Genomic DNA, 20493 nt, shown 5'->3' on the forward strand with positions numbered 1-20493 from the left:
CACTGCTCATCACACTCAGCCCAACTCACAAAGCTTGCAGGAGCTGCTGGGGACTGAGACTCCCACATGGCATTGTCCTAGGCCTTTTTGCATACATGGGGCACAAGTGATTTCCTTCCCCATACTCTGCAACACTGCAGAGCCGCCTTCTTTCACTCCCATCCTTAAGCTTCTTCTAGACTGACGATCTACTGCTCAGCATTTAACAGTAATATATTCCTCATGTCCTGACCTTCCTTTTTTCTCTCTTCTATTCTTTCTTATTCACATACATTGTCTCCTATCACTTCTTAGAGCAGAGGCCTTATATAGACTGCGCTGGCCAAGAAATAGGCACCCTTCCTTGCACACAGCAAACCAGACCATCAGAATGACCTCGCAGGAGCAGGTCATTACTCTAGCTGCAAATATGCCATCCCACATTTGGAGTGCCTGGGTTTGAATCCTGGTTCAGGCTCCTGATCCCATTTTCCTGCCAATGCAGACCCTGAGAAACAGGATAGCTTGAGTAACTGGGTTCCTTCCACCCATGTGGGATGCATGGATTATGTTCCTGGCTCTTGGCTTATGGCCCTGACCCTGCACCAGCTGTCACAGGCATTTTTTTTTAAATAAGATTTATTTATTTGAAAGGCAGCATTATAAATGGAGAGAGGGAGGTAAGAGGGAGGGAAAGAGGGATAAGAAGGAGGGAAAGAGGAAGAGGGAGGGAGGGAAAGAGGAAGAGGGAGGGAGGGAAAGAGGAAGAGGGAGGGAGGGAAAGGGTGGGGGAAGAAAGAGAGAGGGAGAGAGAGAGGGAGGGAGACTATGAATCTTTCATTCACTGGTTGACTCCCCAAATGGCCACAATGGACAGGGCTAGGCCAGGATGAATCTTGGAGCTTCATTCAGGTCTCCCACATGGGTGCAGGGGACCAGGCACTTGGACCATCTTCTGCTGCTTTCCCAGCCACACTATCAGGGAGCTGGATCAGAGGTAGGATAACCAAGATTTGAACAGGTGCCCATATGGGATGCCGGCATTGCAGGCAGCAGCTTAACCCTGCATTGTGGGTATTTAGGGAGTGAACCACCAGATGGTAGGTCTCTTTCAGTCTCTGTCTTTGAAATACATAAATAAGTGCATCCGTCCCTCAATGAAACTCAGGACTGTGATTCTTCTCGTTTGTTTCTGTTGCTGGTCACTAAAAGGCTGACATCACAATATTCATTTCTTTTCTTCTAATTCCACATCCAAAACTATCTAGATGTCAGAGGGTTTGAGAAGACTGAATCCCGAAGAGCCTAACTGTTGATTCTTTGATGAAGTAACAGTATATACAAATATGTGTGGTATGGTTTGGGAATGAAGGTTGAACTGAGAGATGGGTCTTCCACACTGTGTTGTGTTTGTTAGTGTAACCCTGGGGCAGAGGTGGAGGGAAGCAGCCCATCCCTGGCACATCCTTAGCTGTGAATCAAAGTAAAATGTAAAAGCCCTATTAAAACAGTTACTTTTTTTAAAGACTAAATTCCAACCCAAAGAATAGAAGGGAACTAGAGACAGTAATACTCTACTTAAACAAAACATGAAGATCTGCCAGCGATTTTATGAAAGAGCCCGAGGTGCAGCTCCACTAGGGAATCCCACACAATCCTCAGGGTTTGAGAACACAGCCTGCAAACCCTTGGCGATTCTCCAGTGTTTAGCTCTTAAGTTTCTAGAAAACTCAGAAGCCATATGCATTGCATGAAAATGATCCACACTTGGGGTCAGGACGGGGCGGGGGAGCCTAGAATTGCATTCATCATCACTTTCTTTATATTGCATTTGTTCCTGCTATCACTGTTTTTATATAAAGAAGAGAGTCGATGACAGCAAGCTTCCAGAAAGCAGTGCTCAGTGAGCCAGGCCAGTGGAGGTCAGTGACGGGCCTTCTTGGGGGTTTCTCCAGCTGGCAGCCCTCCAGATTCCAGCTGCCTTCTATCCTGGGGGAGCTGTAGTGCTCAGCAGGGCCCCAGAGACACCTTGTAGGTGCTGCCATCACCATTCATTACTGAGGTTCTGCGACCCACTCTATGTAACCTGTAATCCAGCCTCCCTGGCGTGTTCCATTTGACTTCCTGCCCCAGCAGAATGGCTCCTAGCACCCCCTTTTGCATTGCAGGGCATCCTGGTGTGGGTGGATGTATGGATTTTTTAAAATTTGGGTAGTGCACAGCCTGGGGAGGAAGCCTGTGTCCAGCAGTTGATTCTCTTTCCAGGGCATCATCATGAGGAGGCCTAAATATGGGTTTGGGGAGTTCATCCAGGGGAAACAGAGCCTGAGGAGCCAGGGTGCTTGGAGGAGGTGGTTTTTGGAGGGGAAGGGGACCTGGAGGCAGCAGAGGACATTCCAAGCCGTGGGGCAACATGAGCAACAGGGGACTTGGGGGTGCACAGGGTGCTCTGAGAAGGGTGGTGCCAACATGTCTGGATGAGTGAAAGGCAAGCTGATGCGACAGGATAGGAAGAGTGAGAGCGTGAACAGTGCAGGCTTCATCCTGCCATTAGCGATAGTCAGGGCTTGGGCGAGGGGTCAACATGGTTTCAGATCAGACCAAGGAAACATGAGTGAACACTTTCAGATGTAAAACACTAATTCTTAAGTCAAACTTAAAAATCCCTTCCAATTATAACCAAATCTGGAACCTACTTACTACCTTGAAGTTTTAGTTTGGTCTCTGCCTCTACCGGGAGGGTTACTGGTTTAATCCAGTGGTTGGCAAACTTTGTAGGATAAATATTTTCGGCTCTTCAGGGCCTAAAAGACTCATCTCTGCCATTGCAGTGCAAAATAGACATTAGACATACCAATGGTATAATCAAAGTTGGGTTCCAATGAAACTTTATTTACAAAGAATGGAAGCAGAATGAATGTGACTTGCAGGCTGCAATTAGCTAGCCCTGACTTCAGGCCATGAGGATGCATTGGAAGAAACCCCGTTGTGCAAAGTCAACAATACTTTGAGGAGTGTTCTTGGCTTCTGAGGCAAAGCTATGAAGGCCAGTCCTGACGGTGCTAATAGGGGAAAGTGGGTGATTCGGACAAAGTCCTGGGGAGCCTACAGCTGGGATCAGTACTTAGCATCCCGAAGCGGCACTTGGCATCCTGCAGCAGAGACCACAGCCTTCAGGAAATGGCCAAACCGAGAGGACAAACCCCACCCTGCCACGAGTTACCTCGGCTCACACGGCTGCGAGTGCGGATGCCCAGCACCGGGGTGGCATCCTCCATGGCAGGGGAAGAGGTTTTCAGCACAGCCTTCATGTTCTCATGCTCAGCAGCGTCATCGGCATAGTTCAGACCCTGCGGCTGGCTCGGAGGAGCCGGGGAAGTGCCAGAGAACTTGCCAGACTGCAAAACCAAGAAGGGCAAGTTAGGAGGGGAGGGAGACTTCAAAAGCCAACTCAAGCTTAGGAGAGTTTTGCTGGAGGAGAACCTTCTTCCTTCATTTTTGCAAGCACGTTGCAAATGCATTAGTTACAACAGTCAATGAGGTTGCCAATCCATGTCAAGGCATCTGCCTCTACAGGAAGACCTGTTCTCAGCCGTGGAAGCCCCTGGGCCCCAGCAGGCCCCACCCATCCACGCACTGGAGCAGCACCCTGAATGCCCACTGGTGCCTGCTCGTGGGGACTGGCATCAACTCTGGCGAGAGCTGAAAACAACAGCATCAACAACAAACCCGGAAAGCAAATTTGTTTCTAACACCAAAGCCCTGATAAAAAGATTGAAATGTTTTGCTATTCAAATGTATCAAACTTTATCTGTTTAATCTAGTTCTTGAAAGCAGTTCAAGTTCTCATAACTATCACAATGGCAGAGCTGCAAAAGCGAATTCAGTCCATACAATGTTAAATGTGAGCACTGTATGGTCCATGTAGAACCATACAATGTTAAAAGTTGGTAGGGTGGGTGTTGTGGTGCATCTGGTTAAGCCACCATCTATGATGCTAGCATCCCATAACAGAGTGCTTGTTTGAGTCCCAACTGCCCCTCTTATGAACCAGTTTCCTCTTAATGCACTTGGGAAAGCAGTGGAAGATGGCCCAAGTACTTGGGGCCCCTGCCACCCATGGAGGAGACCCAGATGGAGTACAAGGCTCTTGGCTTTGGTCTTGCCCACCCCTAGCCATTATGACCATTAGGGGAGTGAACCAACAGACAGAAGATCTCTTTCCCCCTCTCTTTCCCCCTCTCTGTCACTCTGCCTTTCAAATAAATTAAAAAAAAAAAAAAGGGGAGTTGGGAAGTTTTCTTGTAGATCTGGTCCCATCTCACATTAAAGGAAAGGAAACTGAGGGCCTCCAAGATTAAGGTGGCTCCAAGGGGTTTAGTGTGAGGGCCCAGAACAGACTGCGACACACAAGTTCATGCTGCATCTGCATTCGGCAACACTCACTACTTGTGGTTCTGTAGAGGATCTGGTTATCTTAACAAGCATTACACACACGGTGGTTTTCTCTAACTGGACAAGTCAGGGAATGTATGTTTTGCAAGGGCTGTGCCAGAACACAGTCTAAACAGAAAGCCAGACATCTGGATGAACAACAGAAGGGCAGCTCCGTAGATTCCTGGCTTCCTGTTTCATCCAGTGTCTCAGCCACAGAGAACCCACAGGGAAGCTGTGACCTGTACCATCTACAATGCCCCCTCCTCATTTTCCAGGGCCAGTCATCCCCAACTTGGTCTCTGTTTCATGTACCTGCACCCAGGTTCAGGGGCAGGATTCCCCGCCCTCCCAGCTCTGCACACACAAATCCATGGATGCCATAGATGCCAATCCAGGAAATGGGCACCCATCAGAGGCTGCTCCCTGGCTGATGACAGAGGCTCTAGCTTGGATTTTGGCCACTGCCCACTTCCTTTGTGGTTTTAGGACTCTCTATGTGGTTATTCTAGAATTTGGTTCTCATACCTGAGTTGCCAAAAAGTCTTGGCCTAGAAATAAAATTCCTTGTTTATTTTCCTGTAGTAGGGAGACAGCCACTAAGCTGCCACTCAGGACAGGGCTCCTGATCAGCTTGCACTCAGGAACAGCTTGGAAGATGCAGTTAACCCTTTAGTCCCCTGGCACACACAGCACGAGAACCCCTGCTAGTGGTTAGTGATCACACAAAAATCAACCAGAAAACGCCCGTGCATGGTTTAAAGTCGGAATGGTGCTGACAGTTCATGCTGATTATGTCAGATTAGGCTCTGTGACACATGGGAGCACATGTGGCATCTTCATGTTGAACCAGTCATACCTCAACTTCATCCTCGTCATCCGTCTACTCGACAGGACAGAACAGAGAAGACAGAAGTGATTCTTAGAAGGCTCAGAAGTCAGCAAAGATGAGGTCATCCCAATGTCACAGCAGATTGCAAAGAAAATGGCCACCACCACGAGAGGACACCTTATTGCATCAGGAGCTGCCAGCCCCCCACCCCCCATCTCATCTGGACACCCCTCCCTGAGCTCCCAGGACAGCTTTGACCAAAGTTGGCGGGGTGGGGGTGGGGCACTTGTAGAACTCAAGCTCATACCCTGAGCTGCCTAGGAGGTCAGTCATCAGCTGACCTGGTTCCTGGGCCACCACCAACCTCCCAGCTCTGGGGCCTGCTGCAAGGCTAGCCATGTCCTGATGGGCCTACTGGCACCTGCTGGGCAGTCAGGGCCACAACAAGCAGCAAGCAGACCAGCCGTGACCAACCTAGCTCTGCCCTCTCATCCCGAGTGCTGGCCCATCCCTGCCCCAGCTGAGGGCCTGGGTCTTACACTCAATCCTTTTATCTTTCTATGTCCAGGCCAGATAGGACAAGTGCAACAAGGGTCCAAGCTGCACGTTTCCTGTTGCCTCTCCCCAGGGACAGGAGATGCAGTCTTCTAGAGCCTCCTGTCCCTCATGCTGGCCATCTGAACTGTCTGCACTGTTCACGACTTCTCACTAAACCTCTTTGCATGACTTTAAACACAATTTTCCTTTTCTAAAAATACATCAAGTGCGGCAAGTCGTGTCCATCTTCTGACTTTAAGTTAAACCCACCTTCCATATCGGCGTTTCCACGGAGGTTACAAGATCAGGCCAGCAAATCAGACATGAGCTTTTGGAGAAGCACCTTACACTTTCTGGCAGTGAAATGACAAGAACTTCTGGTTGTCACCTTCCACACTGCCCTATCCCCGTGGAAAGACAGCCATGCTCCACCCCCTGGTCATCGTGTTTAATGACAGTGGCGCTGCTTGCAGCTGTTAGCACACGTGCAAGGTGCCGAACACACAAAGCCCTGGCCCTCTCAACATCCCTATGGTAACCATAATTCCCCCTTTACAAGGAGGAAGCTGGGGCTGAGGCAGGGTGAGGGTTTCAGCCAGGCGGCCGACTGCCCCCCAGTGTGAAAGTCCTGGGGTGTCCACTTCCTGGTGCAGTGGCAGCAGGAAGGGCCACAGCTGCTCTGTGACCTTCTCTATGCCACCGTTCGTTCCAGCACCAGTTTTGCAAGAGGAGTTAGTTTCACAGAGACTCTTAGCTGGGAGGACCTCGGGGTTAGAAGAAAGGAGCCCCTCTGCATACCAGAAACAGGGAGAGAAGCAGAGGGAGACACACCCAGGAGCTGGTCCAGGCGACTAACAACACAGGGTGGTCAGGGCTGACCCTGTGACTTCTGGTCTCTAATTGCTACTGCTTCCATGTTCCTTTATTCAACACCAAAATTAAAAGTGACTCACTGTGGGCTATTTCTCTAAAATCTTCCACTTCCAACATTCAGGGGATCCATAACTCACAACTTCCGGTCTGCTTTTGTTTTCAGTTGCTTAAGTTGGGTATAGGTGACTCTCCAACCAGGGGTGACATAGCTGAGGGAGAGCTTGTCTTTTGTTAGATAACTGTGCCTGGTATCTGTGACAGATGGGTTCCAGGACTCTCAGAGACACCCAGACCCAAGGATGCTCCAGTGCCTTATATAAGCAGCATAGTTTAGCACAGAACCTACACACAAGCTCCCAATGTAATTTAAATCACCTTGAGATTATAATACCTAATATACTTGAAAGCTATATAAATAGTTGTGATGCTGTATTGTTGAGGGAGTAATGAAAAGCCAAAAACTCTGGACATTTTCAACACAGCTGTAATTTTTTCAAATATTTTTGATCTGTGGTGGAATCCACAGATACATAGGGTCAGCTGCATTCACGTTTGTCTTTGGTGCACCCAAGGAGCATTTAATAACCAAGAGGAAAAGCCACATTATCCTGGTCTTCCAGCAGGTGGCAGGCTTTCTACTCAAATAATGCCTCCGACCACTGAAAAACGTGGACTAGTAGCCCACAAGCCTAACTTTTAACGGAAATTTAAGTATTTTTAAAGTCAAACCCTAGAAACATTTACCTCTGTTTATAACTATGAAAAGCTGCATGTTTTCAGGGGAGCACAGAATTTAAAAATTAGTGGGATCTGTAAAAAAAATTCTCAAGAATTTGGCAAGAAATTTTGATGTGTCTTCCTAACTATAAGCACATTGGACTTGGACTTTTCACCCTCCAGTGTGTCGCATTTCCACTAAAATAAAACCCTGGAATGAAATGTGGGCCACAGTTTGCCCAGGTGGATTCAATTTGCCGCCCAAGTCACTGTCCTCCCAGAGGGTGAATACCCCTCCCATTGAACCCAGCCTGCAGGAGAGGAGACAGATGTCTCTCAGCTGTGGCGACAGCACCCAGACCCGCAGAGGGGCTGCAGAGGGGGCTCTTCCTGGAGAAAGGGGGCCGAGCACTCCCTTTCAAGGAAACGAGAGGTTGGGGCGGAGGCAGAAGGCAGGGGATTCATCGGTCCTCGGTTCTCTTCAGAACTGTCCTAAAGTCACAACAACATTTCTAGGTTAATGCACCCAGTCTCCACGTAGGGGTCAGACCCTTCAGGAATGTGGACTCCTGCAAGAGCAGGGCGCATGTGCCTTCTGCTTGGACGGCTGCATGCATGCACACATCTGGCCACAGAAAGCACTCCCATGAGCTCTTCCAAGTGAATTTTCTGCCTCGCCCAACCTCTACTTGAAGTCAGTTGAGTCTTATAGTGATGCACCCTCCCCCCGGGCTTCAGTCTTCCTCATTCCACTCCGAGTATCACCGAAAGCCCATGTGCCACTCAGATACATGTGCCGATGGAGGAAGCACACAGACACCAATCCAAATGATGAAAAGAACCACATCTTCAGTAGGCTTCAATCCATCAGTATAGAAAGAAACTGCTCTCCCTGAGTGAGTCCAAGTAAGACTGCATAGTAAGTCGGCCGTGTGGAGCCACAGCTTAAGCTGTCGCTTGTTAGGCTGGCACCCCGGATCAGAGCACGGGTTCAGGACTTGGCTGCTCCACTTCTGACCCAACTCCGTGCCAATGAGCCTTAGAAGGCAACGGAAGATGGATCAGTATTTGGCCCGTGCCACCCATGTGGGAGACCAGGATAGAGTTCCTGGCTCCAGGCTTTAGCCTGGCCCAGCCCCTACCTGCTGCAGCCATTTGGGGAGTGAAACAATGGGTGTAAGATCTCTCTCTCTCTCTCTCTCCCTCTGTGTGTGTGTGTGTCAGTCTTTCAAATAAACAAATAATAAAAGAACAATATGTAGTGAGCAAAAGAGAAGTCCCAAAAAGTTTCCCTTCTGCCTGGAACAGGCTTATCACCCACTAACAATGGACAAGGGATCTGCCCCTTTCTGTCCCAGGCATCTTCACACAGCCTCTACTCACTGAGCAAGTGCCATTTGAACACCCTGTGCACCTGGGGCCTGGGCAGGCTTGTGGCTGAGGTAGGCAGATGAAGGAAGTGGGGGGGAGGGTGCAAAGTGCAGCAGGGACACTGCTGCTGGACTCACAAACTCTGGATTCTCTTCCCACCTGCTGTTCTGCGACTCCAGGGACCGCCAAAAGCCTGTCGGACTCTGTCTTCAATCACATGAGTTCGTCTACTAAGATGCCCCCAGTAGGGTGGCCCACGTATTGAGTGATGGCTTACACAGCACTGTTAGCAACAATTAGAGTTCTGAGTCAATTCCACACCAGTACAGTTCCCTTAGTGGAAATTTTCCTCTCCTCATCCAATGTTTCTCATATCACAGGGTTGACAGGGAACTAAGCATTTGTGTGTCATTCACATGGTACAACACCCCCTGCAAGCTACTTGCTCCTGCACCAACACATGCTCTCCCTCACTTTCCATATACAGCAGACGTTCACAGAATCAGAGGCAAGACAGCTGGAGAACAAATTTGAAGACCAAGAATCCGGGACCAGTGCTGTGGCACAGTAGGCTGTCTCCACTTGCGGCACTGGCATTCCATATGGGTGCCAATTCGTGTCCCAGCTACTCTTCTTCCAATCCAGCTTCCTGCTAATGGCCTGGGAAAGCAGCAGAAGATGGCCCCAGTGCTTGGGCCCCTGCACCCACATGGGAGACCCGGAGAAGCTCCTGGCTTCTGGCTTCAGATGGGTTCACCTCTGGCCATTGCAGCCACTGGGGAGTGAACCAGCGATGGAAGACCTTTCTCTCTGTCTCTCCCTCTCTATGTCTCTCCCACTCTATGTCTATAACTCTGTGTCTCAAATTAAAGGGAAAAAAATGGATCCTTTCTTCTTGGGAGAAAAGAAAAAGGGCAGAGCTCGCACACTGGGGAGGCCTGACGGCTGCGCTTTCACAACAGGTGCCCTAGAGACGGAGCTCGCGAGACTTACGTCCGTGATCATCTTCCCTCTGGTCTTGTTTCTCTCCCTGTGGGTGGCCCGCTTCTGTTTCTGCTGCAGAACCCTCTCCCTGGTGGTGCGGTACTCCAGCGCAAACTCACTGATGGTCCTGCAGAACTTGGTTATGTTCACCTCCCGAATCGCATACGGGGGATGGCCCATGAAGAGCAGGAAGGAGTGGAACCTGCAAGGCAAAAGCAGTGACGGCAATGACTTCCGTGCTCAGGAACAAAGATGCTCTGTCCAAAACCTTTCTGTGAGACACTGGGAGCCAGATGCTGCTTTTCATTCCTGGGGCTTTGAGTTTCCAGAGTCTTCTGCAGGGAAAATGCAAACAGAAGTCAAGTTCAACTCTCTCTCTCCCTGATGGAGGTTATGTGTAGGTGGTGGGATTTCACAGGGTTGCCTTTTCTTTCTGCTTCTCTGTGTTTTAACAGTCATCTAAGATGGATATATACACTTTTATAAGAAAAATGATAAAGCACTATTTTAAGGAAATATCATACAGTTTCTAGATTATAGAAGAATTAAATAAGAATAAGGAAATGTTGCTTACAAATTCCTTCCATGAATACTTGGAGTACATATGAACACACTATGAAAAACAAATAATTGATGGTTTATAAATACATGCGTATGAAGTTTTCTGAGTAAATATTTTGAAACATCTTCTGGCGCCAGTACATACAATCTTAATTAGGAAACAATAAATAAGTAGAAACAGTTTTCTTCAACTATTTAATTTATAATCTAAAAATTGTTATTTCTGTTTGTTTAAAAATTATATGAGAAATTATATGGAAAAATAAGTACCCAAAGTTTAGTAACCAGGACATCAGAAAGAAGATACTGGGAATCAAGGGAAAAACCTCAGTGTGGACCAAACAGTATGACCCAAATGATACCCAGCCTTTCGTCTTTAACCACACTGATTTGTACAATTTGGAGATGGGCTTATCCTTCTTGTGAAGAATAATACACTATCTTAAAGTAAAGAGGGCTTAAAATGCTAGTTAAAAATATAAAGCTCTTAGCAGAAAACATAAATCTTCTAGACTTTGGATTAGATTTTTTTAACAAAAAACTGATACCAAAAATATAAGCAACCAAAGGAGGGAAAAATGGACAAATTAGACCTTATTAAATGGTACATATTATGAAATTGTGCTTCAAAGAACATTATCAAGAGTGAAAAGACAATCTAGAGAATGGGAGAAAATATTTGGCAATTATACAGCGAGTATGTCCAGAATATACAGAGAATTTTACAAGGCAACACTAAAACAGCAAATAAAAAATGGGCAAAGGAACAAGAGACATTTATCCTAAAAAGAAATGCAAATACCAAAGAAGTACATGGTCAGATACTCTACAGCATCAGTCATTTGGGGAACGCAAGCCCAAACCACAAGGAGATACCACTGCATACCCACTGTGGTGGCTATGATCAAAAGTGAGCCCGAGCTCGTGCCAGGAGGGATGCGGAGACCCTGGGGTTCTCGTGCAGCACTGGCGGGAACACAGCATGGCTCAGCTGCCTAGAGAAGCAGTCTGGCAGTCCCTCAAAGAGCTAACCAGAGTGTTACTGTATGATGACCTAGCAGTTCTGCTCCAAAACAGTAACAGATATGCACACAAAATATACACAAAATTCACAGCAACATTATTATTTATTTATTTTTTTTTTGACAGGCAGAGTGGACAGTGAGAGAGAGAGAGACAGAGAGAAAGGTCTTCCTTTGCCGTTGGTTCACCCTCCAGTGGCCGCTGCGGCTGGCGCACTGCGCCAGCACACTGCGCTGATCCGATGGCAGGAGCCAGGTACTTCTCCTGGTCTCCCTTGGGGTGCAGGGCCCAAGCACCTGGGCCATCCTCCACTGCACTCCCGGGCCACAGCAGAGAGCTGGCCTGGAAGAGGGGCAACCGGGACAGAATCCGGCGCCCCGACCGGGACTAGAACCCGGTATGCCAGTGCCGCAAGGTGGAGGATTAGCCTAGTGAGCCGCAGCGCCGTCCAGCAACATTATTTATAATAGAAAGTAGAAACAGACTAAATGTCCATTAACGGATAAGTGGATAGATGTAGTGCACATCCACACCAAGGCCTGGCCCAGCAACCCAGACTTCAACTCTCAGGGACTGCAGATACATTGGAGTCCTGCTTGGTCCTTGAACAAGCCTGCCTCAGGTGCCCTGGGTAGTGTGTAGGAGACCCCGGAGTGCCACAGAGGCAGAGGAGCTGGGGGCAGGAGCAAGGATGCCACTCCACTGGGGCCCACCACAGCCTGACGAGTCACTGATTCCAATCGTTCCCTAGGCCCAGAGAGCTCCGCTACAGATAGCTGCATGAATGGCTCGCACTCATTCTGCAGTCTCTACCCAGCCAAACCTTCCCTGACCACTCTATGTAAAACAACACCTGCTTGTCACTCTCTAGCCCATCTATAGCCTTACTTTTTCTTCCTGGCTCTTTCTGCCATCTGACATAATATACTGGCTATATGACATGAGAACAGGATTGGAGGGGTAATATACTATATATCCATTTCTTCTATTGCTGCTCAAGATCTGCATGTAGGAAGAATGAATGAGACACTCTAGCAGCTCACAGCGAGGTGACATCAACCCTCCTGATCTTCTTTCATGCATAAGACAGACCCTTACCCTCCACTTCTGAGAGATTTGGCTTTGCATAGAGATTTGGCACACTTTACACAGACACAAACAAGGGGAATAAAAAGCAAGTGAAAAAAATATATCTGAAAAAAAGATTCAGCTCTACCTTTGACAAAAGGGAGTCACCATGCCTTCCTTCAGAGCAAAGCGGGTGTGACTTTGCAGGAACAAAACACTGAAGGGACTCTTGTTATTGACTTTGCAAATTTTAGAAGACAGGACATGCAGGTATGGAGGGGCTGGTTCCTTTCACAGGCAGCAGAGGCTCAGGCCAAATGGCTTTGATGTGTTCCATCATCTGCCCTTGGACTGACTCCAGTGTGCCACTGGGGTGGGGGCTGGGGAGGTCTGGTCCAGCCTGGAGAGGGAGGCATTTTGGGGTAATGAGGTGCCAATCTGTTTCCTTATATCCTGCCTGCACTCTTCCCAGGTGTGCTCTGCAGGCTTCCCAGAAAGGCATCTTTCCCCACAAGCTTCACCTGCTCCCTCTCTCCAATGTTGCCTCGAGTATGACAACTGTGGGTGTGACCACATCCACAAAGTGGGGTTAGGCTATCAGGGCAGCAGGACAAAACCAAAGGTTAAAATGCATCTCTGGATGTTCCTCCCAAAGTTTTCTTAGCCAGGCAACAGTTTTGAAAGCCAGACTCTACCTGAAGAGACAGTACACAGCTACCTGCGACTTTCTGAAGTCTTGTATTCCGGCTGATCCATGGGATGAAGAAGATTCTACCGGTTATCAGCTATAAGGCCCTGAGCGAGGATCCTTCTCCTTTCTGGGTCTCAGATATCCCCGCAGTCCTGGGCTTTACCCCTGGGGGATGTCAGTGGGAAGAGGGGAGGAAAGAGAAGCACAGAGGGTGTTCCTGCTAGAATCAGTTATGCTCATGGGGTTCCTGCTAAAGCCTTCGTTTGAAGCCTTGGTTCTATCGTTTAGATGCTTTGGACTGGCCACATCTGGCACCCTCCCGTTTAGCCATGACCCTTTTCCTACTTACCACAGCTACAGTGAGTTTCCAGCTCGTCTTGGCTGTCCTCACTGGGATGGCCAAAACTGAGCAGACAGGAATTTGGGTCAGGCAGGAGCAACCATATTCCAAGGACCCGCTTACCAAGGGGAATGGGGCAAGCAGAACAAATACATCACGGCTTAAGCAATAGACTATTATATCATCTGGGATAAAATGGTTAATGTAAGCAGAAACAATAGTTTTGTAAGACTTTCATAAAATTACTTCAGTTTTGGGGCACTCCAAATGGAAACTAATTGTTTATTTTTGCAGTTTGTTTGGGTTTTTCAAGTTGGGAATGGCTTACATCATACAAAACATGTAGAGTCAAAGCAGCTCGCATTCCTTGTCTCCCCTTCCTAATTACGTTAAAAGCAAATACACTTTGATGTCTGTAAGAAATCGGATGCAATTTCCTATAAGATCTTCCTATTCAGAGCACTGTTGGAAAGTCTAGCTGTGGTATAGTTAGGGGGCTTTATAGTTAAATAATTAAATTCCCAAAGGACTGCTTAATAGATAGCTGTCAATCCAGAAGGAAGATTCTATTCCTCATCTCTGTCCTGTTCAATATTTTTAAAAAGATTTTTGTTTATTTTGACAGGTAGAGTTACAGACAGTGAGTGAGTGAGAGAGAGAGAGAGAGAGAGAGAGAGAGGGCTTCCTTCCGTTGGTTCACCCCCCAAATGGCTGCCATGACCAGAGCTGTGCCAATCCGAAGCCAGGAGCCAGGAGCTTCTTTCCTGGTCTCCCATGTGGGTGCAGGGGCCCAAGCACTGGAGCCATCCTCCACTGCCTTCCTGGGCCACAGCAGAGAGCTGGACTGGAAGAGGAGCAACCAGGACTAGAACTGGTGCCCATATGGGATGCTGGTGCCGCAGGCAGAGGATTAACCAAGTGAGCCACGGTGCCAGCCCCCCTGTTCAACATTTAACCACTACCTCCACCTGCTTTTCTCAACATCTGGATCAAGACCCAGGAATAGCAAATGAAACAAGCTTGCGGAGGGCACACGCAAGTAAGAGAACTTATTTTTTAAGGTTCTACATGGGCTTAAAGAAGGTGAAAGAAAAGGGGAAAGCAGAAAGGGGAGGAGAGAGAGAGGGAGGGAAGAGGGGACCCTATAACCATGTTGGGGTATGAAGCCGAGGAGAAGAAAGCAGTGGCCCACAGCAGGAGAAGCCCTGGCCCGGGAAGTTGCAAAACCTGCTTCTAGCACGGATGTTGCCACCATTCGCTCGTAGGCCAACCTGGGAAAACCACAGGGCCAGTTTGGACCCCCGCCAACCTCCCGGTGAGCAGAGCAAGGTCTGACCCAGCACTGATGAGTCCAGACTCCTCTTGGTGCCTGTGACTCAGCAGAAGACTGGAGCAGAGGACTACACTTGGGGCAGGGCCCAGATGTCATTCAGGCAGAGCGTGTCATGGAGCAGCCCCTGACGAACCCACAACCAAGGTGGGCACGTGGTGCAGCAGTGCGAATGCCACTTGGGATACCCACATCCCTTAACACGCTGCCTGGGGTTGGGTCCCAGCTCGGCTGCAGATTCAAGCTTCCTGCTAACATGCACCCTGGAAGGCAGCAAAATACGATTCAAGTGGTTGGGCTGTTGCCATCACATAGGAGAAGACCTGGAATGAGTTCCGGGCTTTCAGTTTTGACTTCAGCCAGCCCTGGCTGAATGTCTCTCGCTCCCTATCAAATAAATAAATAAAAATAAATAAATAAATAAATAAATAATCTATGCCTGGAAGGTCATCAGGGGGCAGACTTCAGATCAGACAACTTTTCTAACAAGTGGGCTTCCTTGTCAGGGATGTGATTTCTACAAATTAAAGAGTTCAAGTCCACATGGGACAGCAGGTTCAATTTGTCAGAGATTTTAATAGATGCAAATCTTCATCAATGGAATTTTTCGATCAACTGATCTCTGAGATTCCTTCCAACTTCAAGATTCAATGATATTATATTATTATGCATATTATACTATACATAATTGAGACTGTTAAAAGTCTCTACCAATAATACACTTGCCATATACCAAGAATACACAAAAAAATTCTGTAAATTTAACCCTCATACCTGAGTTTCTGGACTATTTTCAACATATCATTGTATAAGATGTGTCCACCTTCTCCCTGGTCTACTTACCTGTTAATTATCCTCCTATGGACAATCTTTAAAATTATAATTCTCTCTGCACAATCTTTCAGGAACTCGGACATCCGCTGTTTTAAAACTGGTTTCATTTCATGTTTTGCAATTGCCTTGAGGTGATCCCATGAAGCTTTGCATCTTCTCTCCATCTGACACAAATTATCCTGAAGTTGATCAAAGTCAACCTGAAAATCAGAAAGAGAACCTTGCCAATGTGCTGAAACCACTGGACACCAACCTGAACCGGGAGACCAAACTGCCTCTGGGAAGCAACAAACAGCAGAATCAAATTTACATCTTGAAACACAGACATATTTATGGCCCCCAAATTATCCACATGTGGACTGCTCATTATCTTGACATCGAATCATTTAGTGATAAAACTGTTCTCCAAAAGAACCCAATACACAAGTCACCTTCTTTTTTGCTATATTTGGAAAGAAATCCTAGGAAGGTCTTTGGGAACTATAATTAAAACATGCTATCAAGGGTCTTTAGTACAAGATGAACCAAATAGAGATCTCATAAAATTTTTCTTGTTCGTCAGAGATGTTATTTCACTTAAAGTTGGGGAAGACACCATGGTTATATACAGATGGTCCTGCTATGCCAGGGCCAGCTAATGGGTAGCCAACTTCTCTTCACAATAATCTCTCTTAGAATTCGTACAACACATTGTTTTATTCATTCACCCACTTGCTCATTCAACCAACCTTTGTGGACCTACCAGTATACACTAGTTCCCATCAGGTACTAAGAACACAAAGACCAGCGCTGAGGGAAACCATTCTCTTGTTCTTGGGGAGACACATCAGACAGACAGGAGATCCCCAGGACATTGAAGGAAGTATGGCATCCACCAGGGGTAGGTGTGTGTGTGTGTGTGTGTGTGTGGTGGTGGGGCGGGTCACACATGAGGTCTGGCCTGCAGATGTAAGTCATTCAGGCAAAGAATGGATGTGAAGAGGCACCCACTGTGTATTCAGCAATGTGCAAACAGTTGGGATGAAACAAGGGTTCTTAAGGTGATTGCCTGATGGAATTTCTAGATTAAAAATTATATGGATTAGAGAGTTTTTCAGTTGTGAAAAATGCACATGAGGGTTACATTTATGAAAGGGAGGTGTGGGATAGAGAAAGAGATGGAGGAGGCTGGGAGGAGATGGGGAGAGGAAAACAAACCAATGGGTGAGCTGAGGGGCGGGACTAAGGTGTATGGAGAGTAATGGTGGGAAAGGGCAAGGGCAGGGCAAAGTCAGAAGGAGCAAGAACAGGAGCACAGGTGTGAGAAACCACTGCTTCAGTGCCAATGACCATGGTCATGAACGCAGAGGCTGGAGGGGAAAGCTCAGAGCAGGCTCCTTGGAGTGGCCTCAAACCTGCAGCTTCACCCTCAGAAGGGATCAAGTCAACAAAGGTGGATTCTGCGAACAGACCTGTGGCAGCCAACAGGAAGAGGACACACTGAGCTCAGGGATGCCGGGAGCCAGGCAAGATCTAACCTGTTGGGCCGGCGCCACCAGCACCCCAGGTTCTAGTCCCGGTTGGGGCACTGGATTCTGTCCTGGTTGCTCCTCTTCCAGTCCAGCTCTCTGCTGTGGCCCGGGAGTGCAGTGGAGGATGGCCCAAGTCCTTGGGCCCTGCACCCGCATGGGAGACCAGGAGGAAGCACCTGGCTTCTGGCTTTGGATCGGCACAGCGCGCCAGCTATAGCAGCCATTTGGGGGGTGAACCAACAGAAGGAAGAACTTTCTCTCTCTCTCTCTCTCACTGTCTAACTCTGCCTGTCAAGAAAAAAAACAAAAAAAAAACAAAAAAAAACAAAAAAAAAAACCCACCTAACCTGGTCTGCATTTCTTGGGGCTTCAGATCAAAAAACAAGGGCAGGTTCAGGCAAAGCCCTAGGATTCCGTTCAGCAAAGGGCTCATGGCACATGAGAGAAAAACAATTGGCCTGAAATCAAAGGACTTTTAGGTCCAGGTAGAAAAGTCTTCACTTTCTTGAGACACAATGGAACTGAGAAAAAAAATACATATGACCTACAGCTAACAAAGAAATGCAGACTGAGTAAAGAAAGACTGAAGAGGTCAGAGTAAGATTCAGAAAGGATCCAGGAGACCTGGGACTGACAAGTAGCATCCAGGAGGCTGTTAGCCAAGGCAAGCTACCTTGAATGCAGGCACAAGCCTAACCACAACTCTTTGGATTTGTCCTCAGATGCAACGGGCAGCTCTGTGACCTGCAGCAAAATAACCTCAACCCAGCTCACACACGCACTGAGCAGCTCTATGCTCTCTGACCAGGCAATGCTTGACGCACAGCAGTGGGCACAGGGCAGGCAGGCAGACACCAGGCAGGAGCTCATTTTGGGGGCAGGGAAGGGGAAGAGTCCACTGTGACCCCCTGGGGTGGTGGCAGAAGGTAGCAGCTGTGCTGCCAATAGAAGCCAGGTGGGGAGCCTTGTTCTAGAAGCCCTGTGCTGTTGAGCTAAATGCAGCTTCCTGGGAAGGGGCCAGGGGGGCTCCCTCAGCTGTACCTGCCCCGCCCAGCCCGGGTGGGCACTGTGGAAAACTCTAGGCGACAGACATGATCAGAGTCTTCACAACTACTTCAAACCCTCAGATTCTGTCAGCAACCCTCCGCCCCAGTCACAAGTCAGGTAAGCACAGCGAACACGTTGAGGGAAACCTCAGGAGCACACCTGGGACAGAATCACCCATGGACGATCTTTTTCACTGTGTTACGGGCTGAACCATATTACCCAAAATTGTTAAGCTGGAGTTCCAACCCCTGCACCTTACAATGTGACCTTATTTATAAATCGGTCATTGCAGATGCCGTTGAGTTCACAGGAAGTCACAGTGGAGTAGACAGACCCTACACTAAATGACTGGTGTCCTTATAAGAAAGAGCAATGTAGACGTAAACACACAGGGAGAGCACCATGGGAGATGCAGGCAGGCACTGGGATGATGGCCAGGAAACCACCAGAAGCTAAGACCAAGACATGGGACACATTTTCCCTCAGAAGGAACCAATGCTGCTGACGCTCAGATCTCAGACTCTGGCCTCTCAAACCTTGAGCCAACAAGTTTCTGTTGTTCTGAGCTACTCAGTTTAGAGTTCTGTTATAGCAGCTGGGGAACTAACACGTGGCTGGTAGATGACTTGATCCCCAGTGGTAGAAAACTAACACAAACAGGGGAAGCAGGAGGAAGAAGAGCCTACCTCGTCATCTGCTGTCACTCTCTAGATCCAGAGTTGCTCTTGATACAACTGTCCCCAGACACAGGTAGTCTAAGCAGCTATTGGCTTCGGTTCAGTACTGAAGCCATATTTGTAAGGACCTCAGCACAGTGACCATCACAAAGGAACCCAGGAAAAGCACTCATTAAAGAGAGGCTTCTGTATTCTAAGAAGCCCTCTGTCAGCTCTCTGAGTCAGGGGGTCACTGGCTAAGCCTCAAGGCAGGTCCACTGTCAAGCCAGCTCAAGACCCCCTGCCTGTATTCCTAGCAGCTGCTGACCTACAGCTCGCTCCTGAGGCAGGTGAAGGAAGCTCTTGGCCACCAAGTCCCCCAAGGATCCGGTCCCATAGGAGAAGCAGAGAGAGGAAGAGCTCTCCTCCCCCACCTCTTCTCACCTCTGTGCACCCTCCCCCCTCTCATCACACTGGATTCCAGAGCATGCAGCCTGGGCTGTGTTTCCCAGGAGGTCCCTCCACACTGGCCCAGCTCTGGCATAGCTGAGATTCCTGCGGGGCTGTTCAGCCTCCTGCACTAAAAGTCATGGGGTGTCTGCAAACTGTGACTGCCATCTAATAAACCGTAAGCTCCTGAAGACATTACCTCTGCACTTGCTCGAAGGGCCAGCAGCACGGAGGCCAATGCTATATACCATTTACAGCCCTATAAAAACATCCTCTGTGCAAGATCACAGAGAAGGCTGCGCTGCGGGGAGCAGGGCCGGGTGTGGCCCATCTCCTGGCTCCACACCTCACTGCCAGGTCCTGCTGATGTCTCGGGGGAGCAAAATCACCCTTTTTGCCACCTTTGCCCTCCTAAAACGAACTGTGCAGTTTTAACATTCTAGAGAACACAGCCTGGTGAGTAACATCACTCAGCAGTGGACGTGGGAGCTTGGACCCGGATGGCAGACTTGCCTTACATACCTCAGCCGGAAAGAATCTAACGGAGAAACAGAGATGGGAAAAAGATCTGAAAAGTTCACTGGGAATGGCATGGCACACGTCATATTCAAAACGCTAAAGCAGAGAAGTGAGGCAGCCCTTGACCGTGTCACTGAATAGAGTGGGTGTTCCTCAGAGACAGCTGACACAGATCCAGCAGCCAAGGCCGAGGAGAGGCTGGCCCCGTGGTATCGGTGGACGTGGACGTACCTTGGCTGACCTGGTGATGGCTCCGATCTCCGAGTACAGATCGGAGCTGTCTGGAAAGTTCTCCACCACCATGGTGCACACATGGTGGAGAAGTGACTGCTTGTGCACGGTGTCTTTGACTTCTGGAACCTTCTCGAGGTAGCTTAACTCAAATGCTTTGGCCTGTTGGGTGAACATTAAATAAAAGATGGGAAGGATGAGTTTTACGCAGGCTCTTAGAACATCACACGCGGTTAGAATCAGTGTTGGCTGCAGGAGCCCGACATCTAGTTTATCTGTGACTGCAGCACTCCACACAACTCAGCTGACCACACATGGGCCAGCCACACTGAAAATGAAGGGGCCTCCAGTCCTTTTCCCCCCAGGGCCCCAAGCCATGCCCACAGCCCATCCTTCAACCAGGGGGCTATGGGACAGGGTCTCTGACCTGCATATGTCTGCAGCTGCCTTCTTCCTCTGCCCCCAGCTTATCTACTTTCTGGCCAAAGCCAGATGAAATATCATT

General features: G+C 48.5%; 1 protein-coding gene across 12 annotated transcripts in view; it reads right to left on the reverse strand.

Moving 5' to 3' along the window:
• FHOD3 (formin homology 2 domain containing 3) overlaps positions 1–20493 on the reverse strand; it is a 483564-nt gene that overhangs the window by 18159 nt on the left and 444912 nt on the right. For 7 of the 12 annotated variants that reach the window (XM_089305775.1, XM_008261221.5, XM_008261220.5 and 4 more), the window contains 5 exons: positions 19989–20150; positions 15584–15774; positions 9737–9929; positions 5273–5296; positions 3203–3377 (listed from right to left, as the gene is read on the reverse strand). In XM_089305775.1, the coding sequence (XP_089161901.1) occupies positions 3203–3377; positions 5273–5296; positions 9737–9929; positions 15584–15774; positions 19989–20150 (745 nt within the window). The remainder of the gene's footprint in view (positions 1–3202; positions 3378–5272; positions 5297–9736; positions 9930–15583; positions 15775–19988; positions 20151–20493) is intronic. The other 5 variants (XM_008261223.5, XM_002713503.6, XM_089305774.1 and 2 more) reach the window with 1 other exon arrangement.

The sequence above is a fragment of the Oryctolagus cuniculus genome, chromosome 10 (genome assembly GCF_051225735.1).
Source record: "Oryctolagus cuniculus isolate XC-2025 breed Fujian yellow rabbit chromosome 10, ASM5122573v1, whole genome shotgun sequence".
Taxonomy (NCBI): Eukaryota; Metazoa; Chordata; class Mammalia; order Lagomorpha; family Leporidae; genus Oryctolagus; species Oryctolagus cuniculus.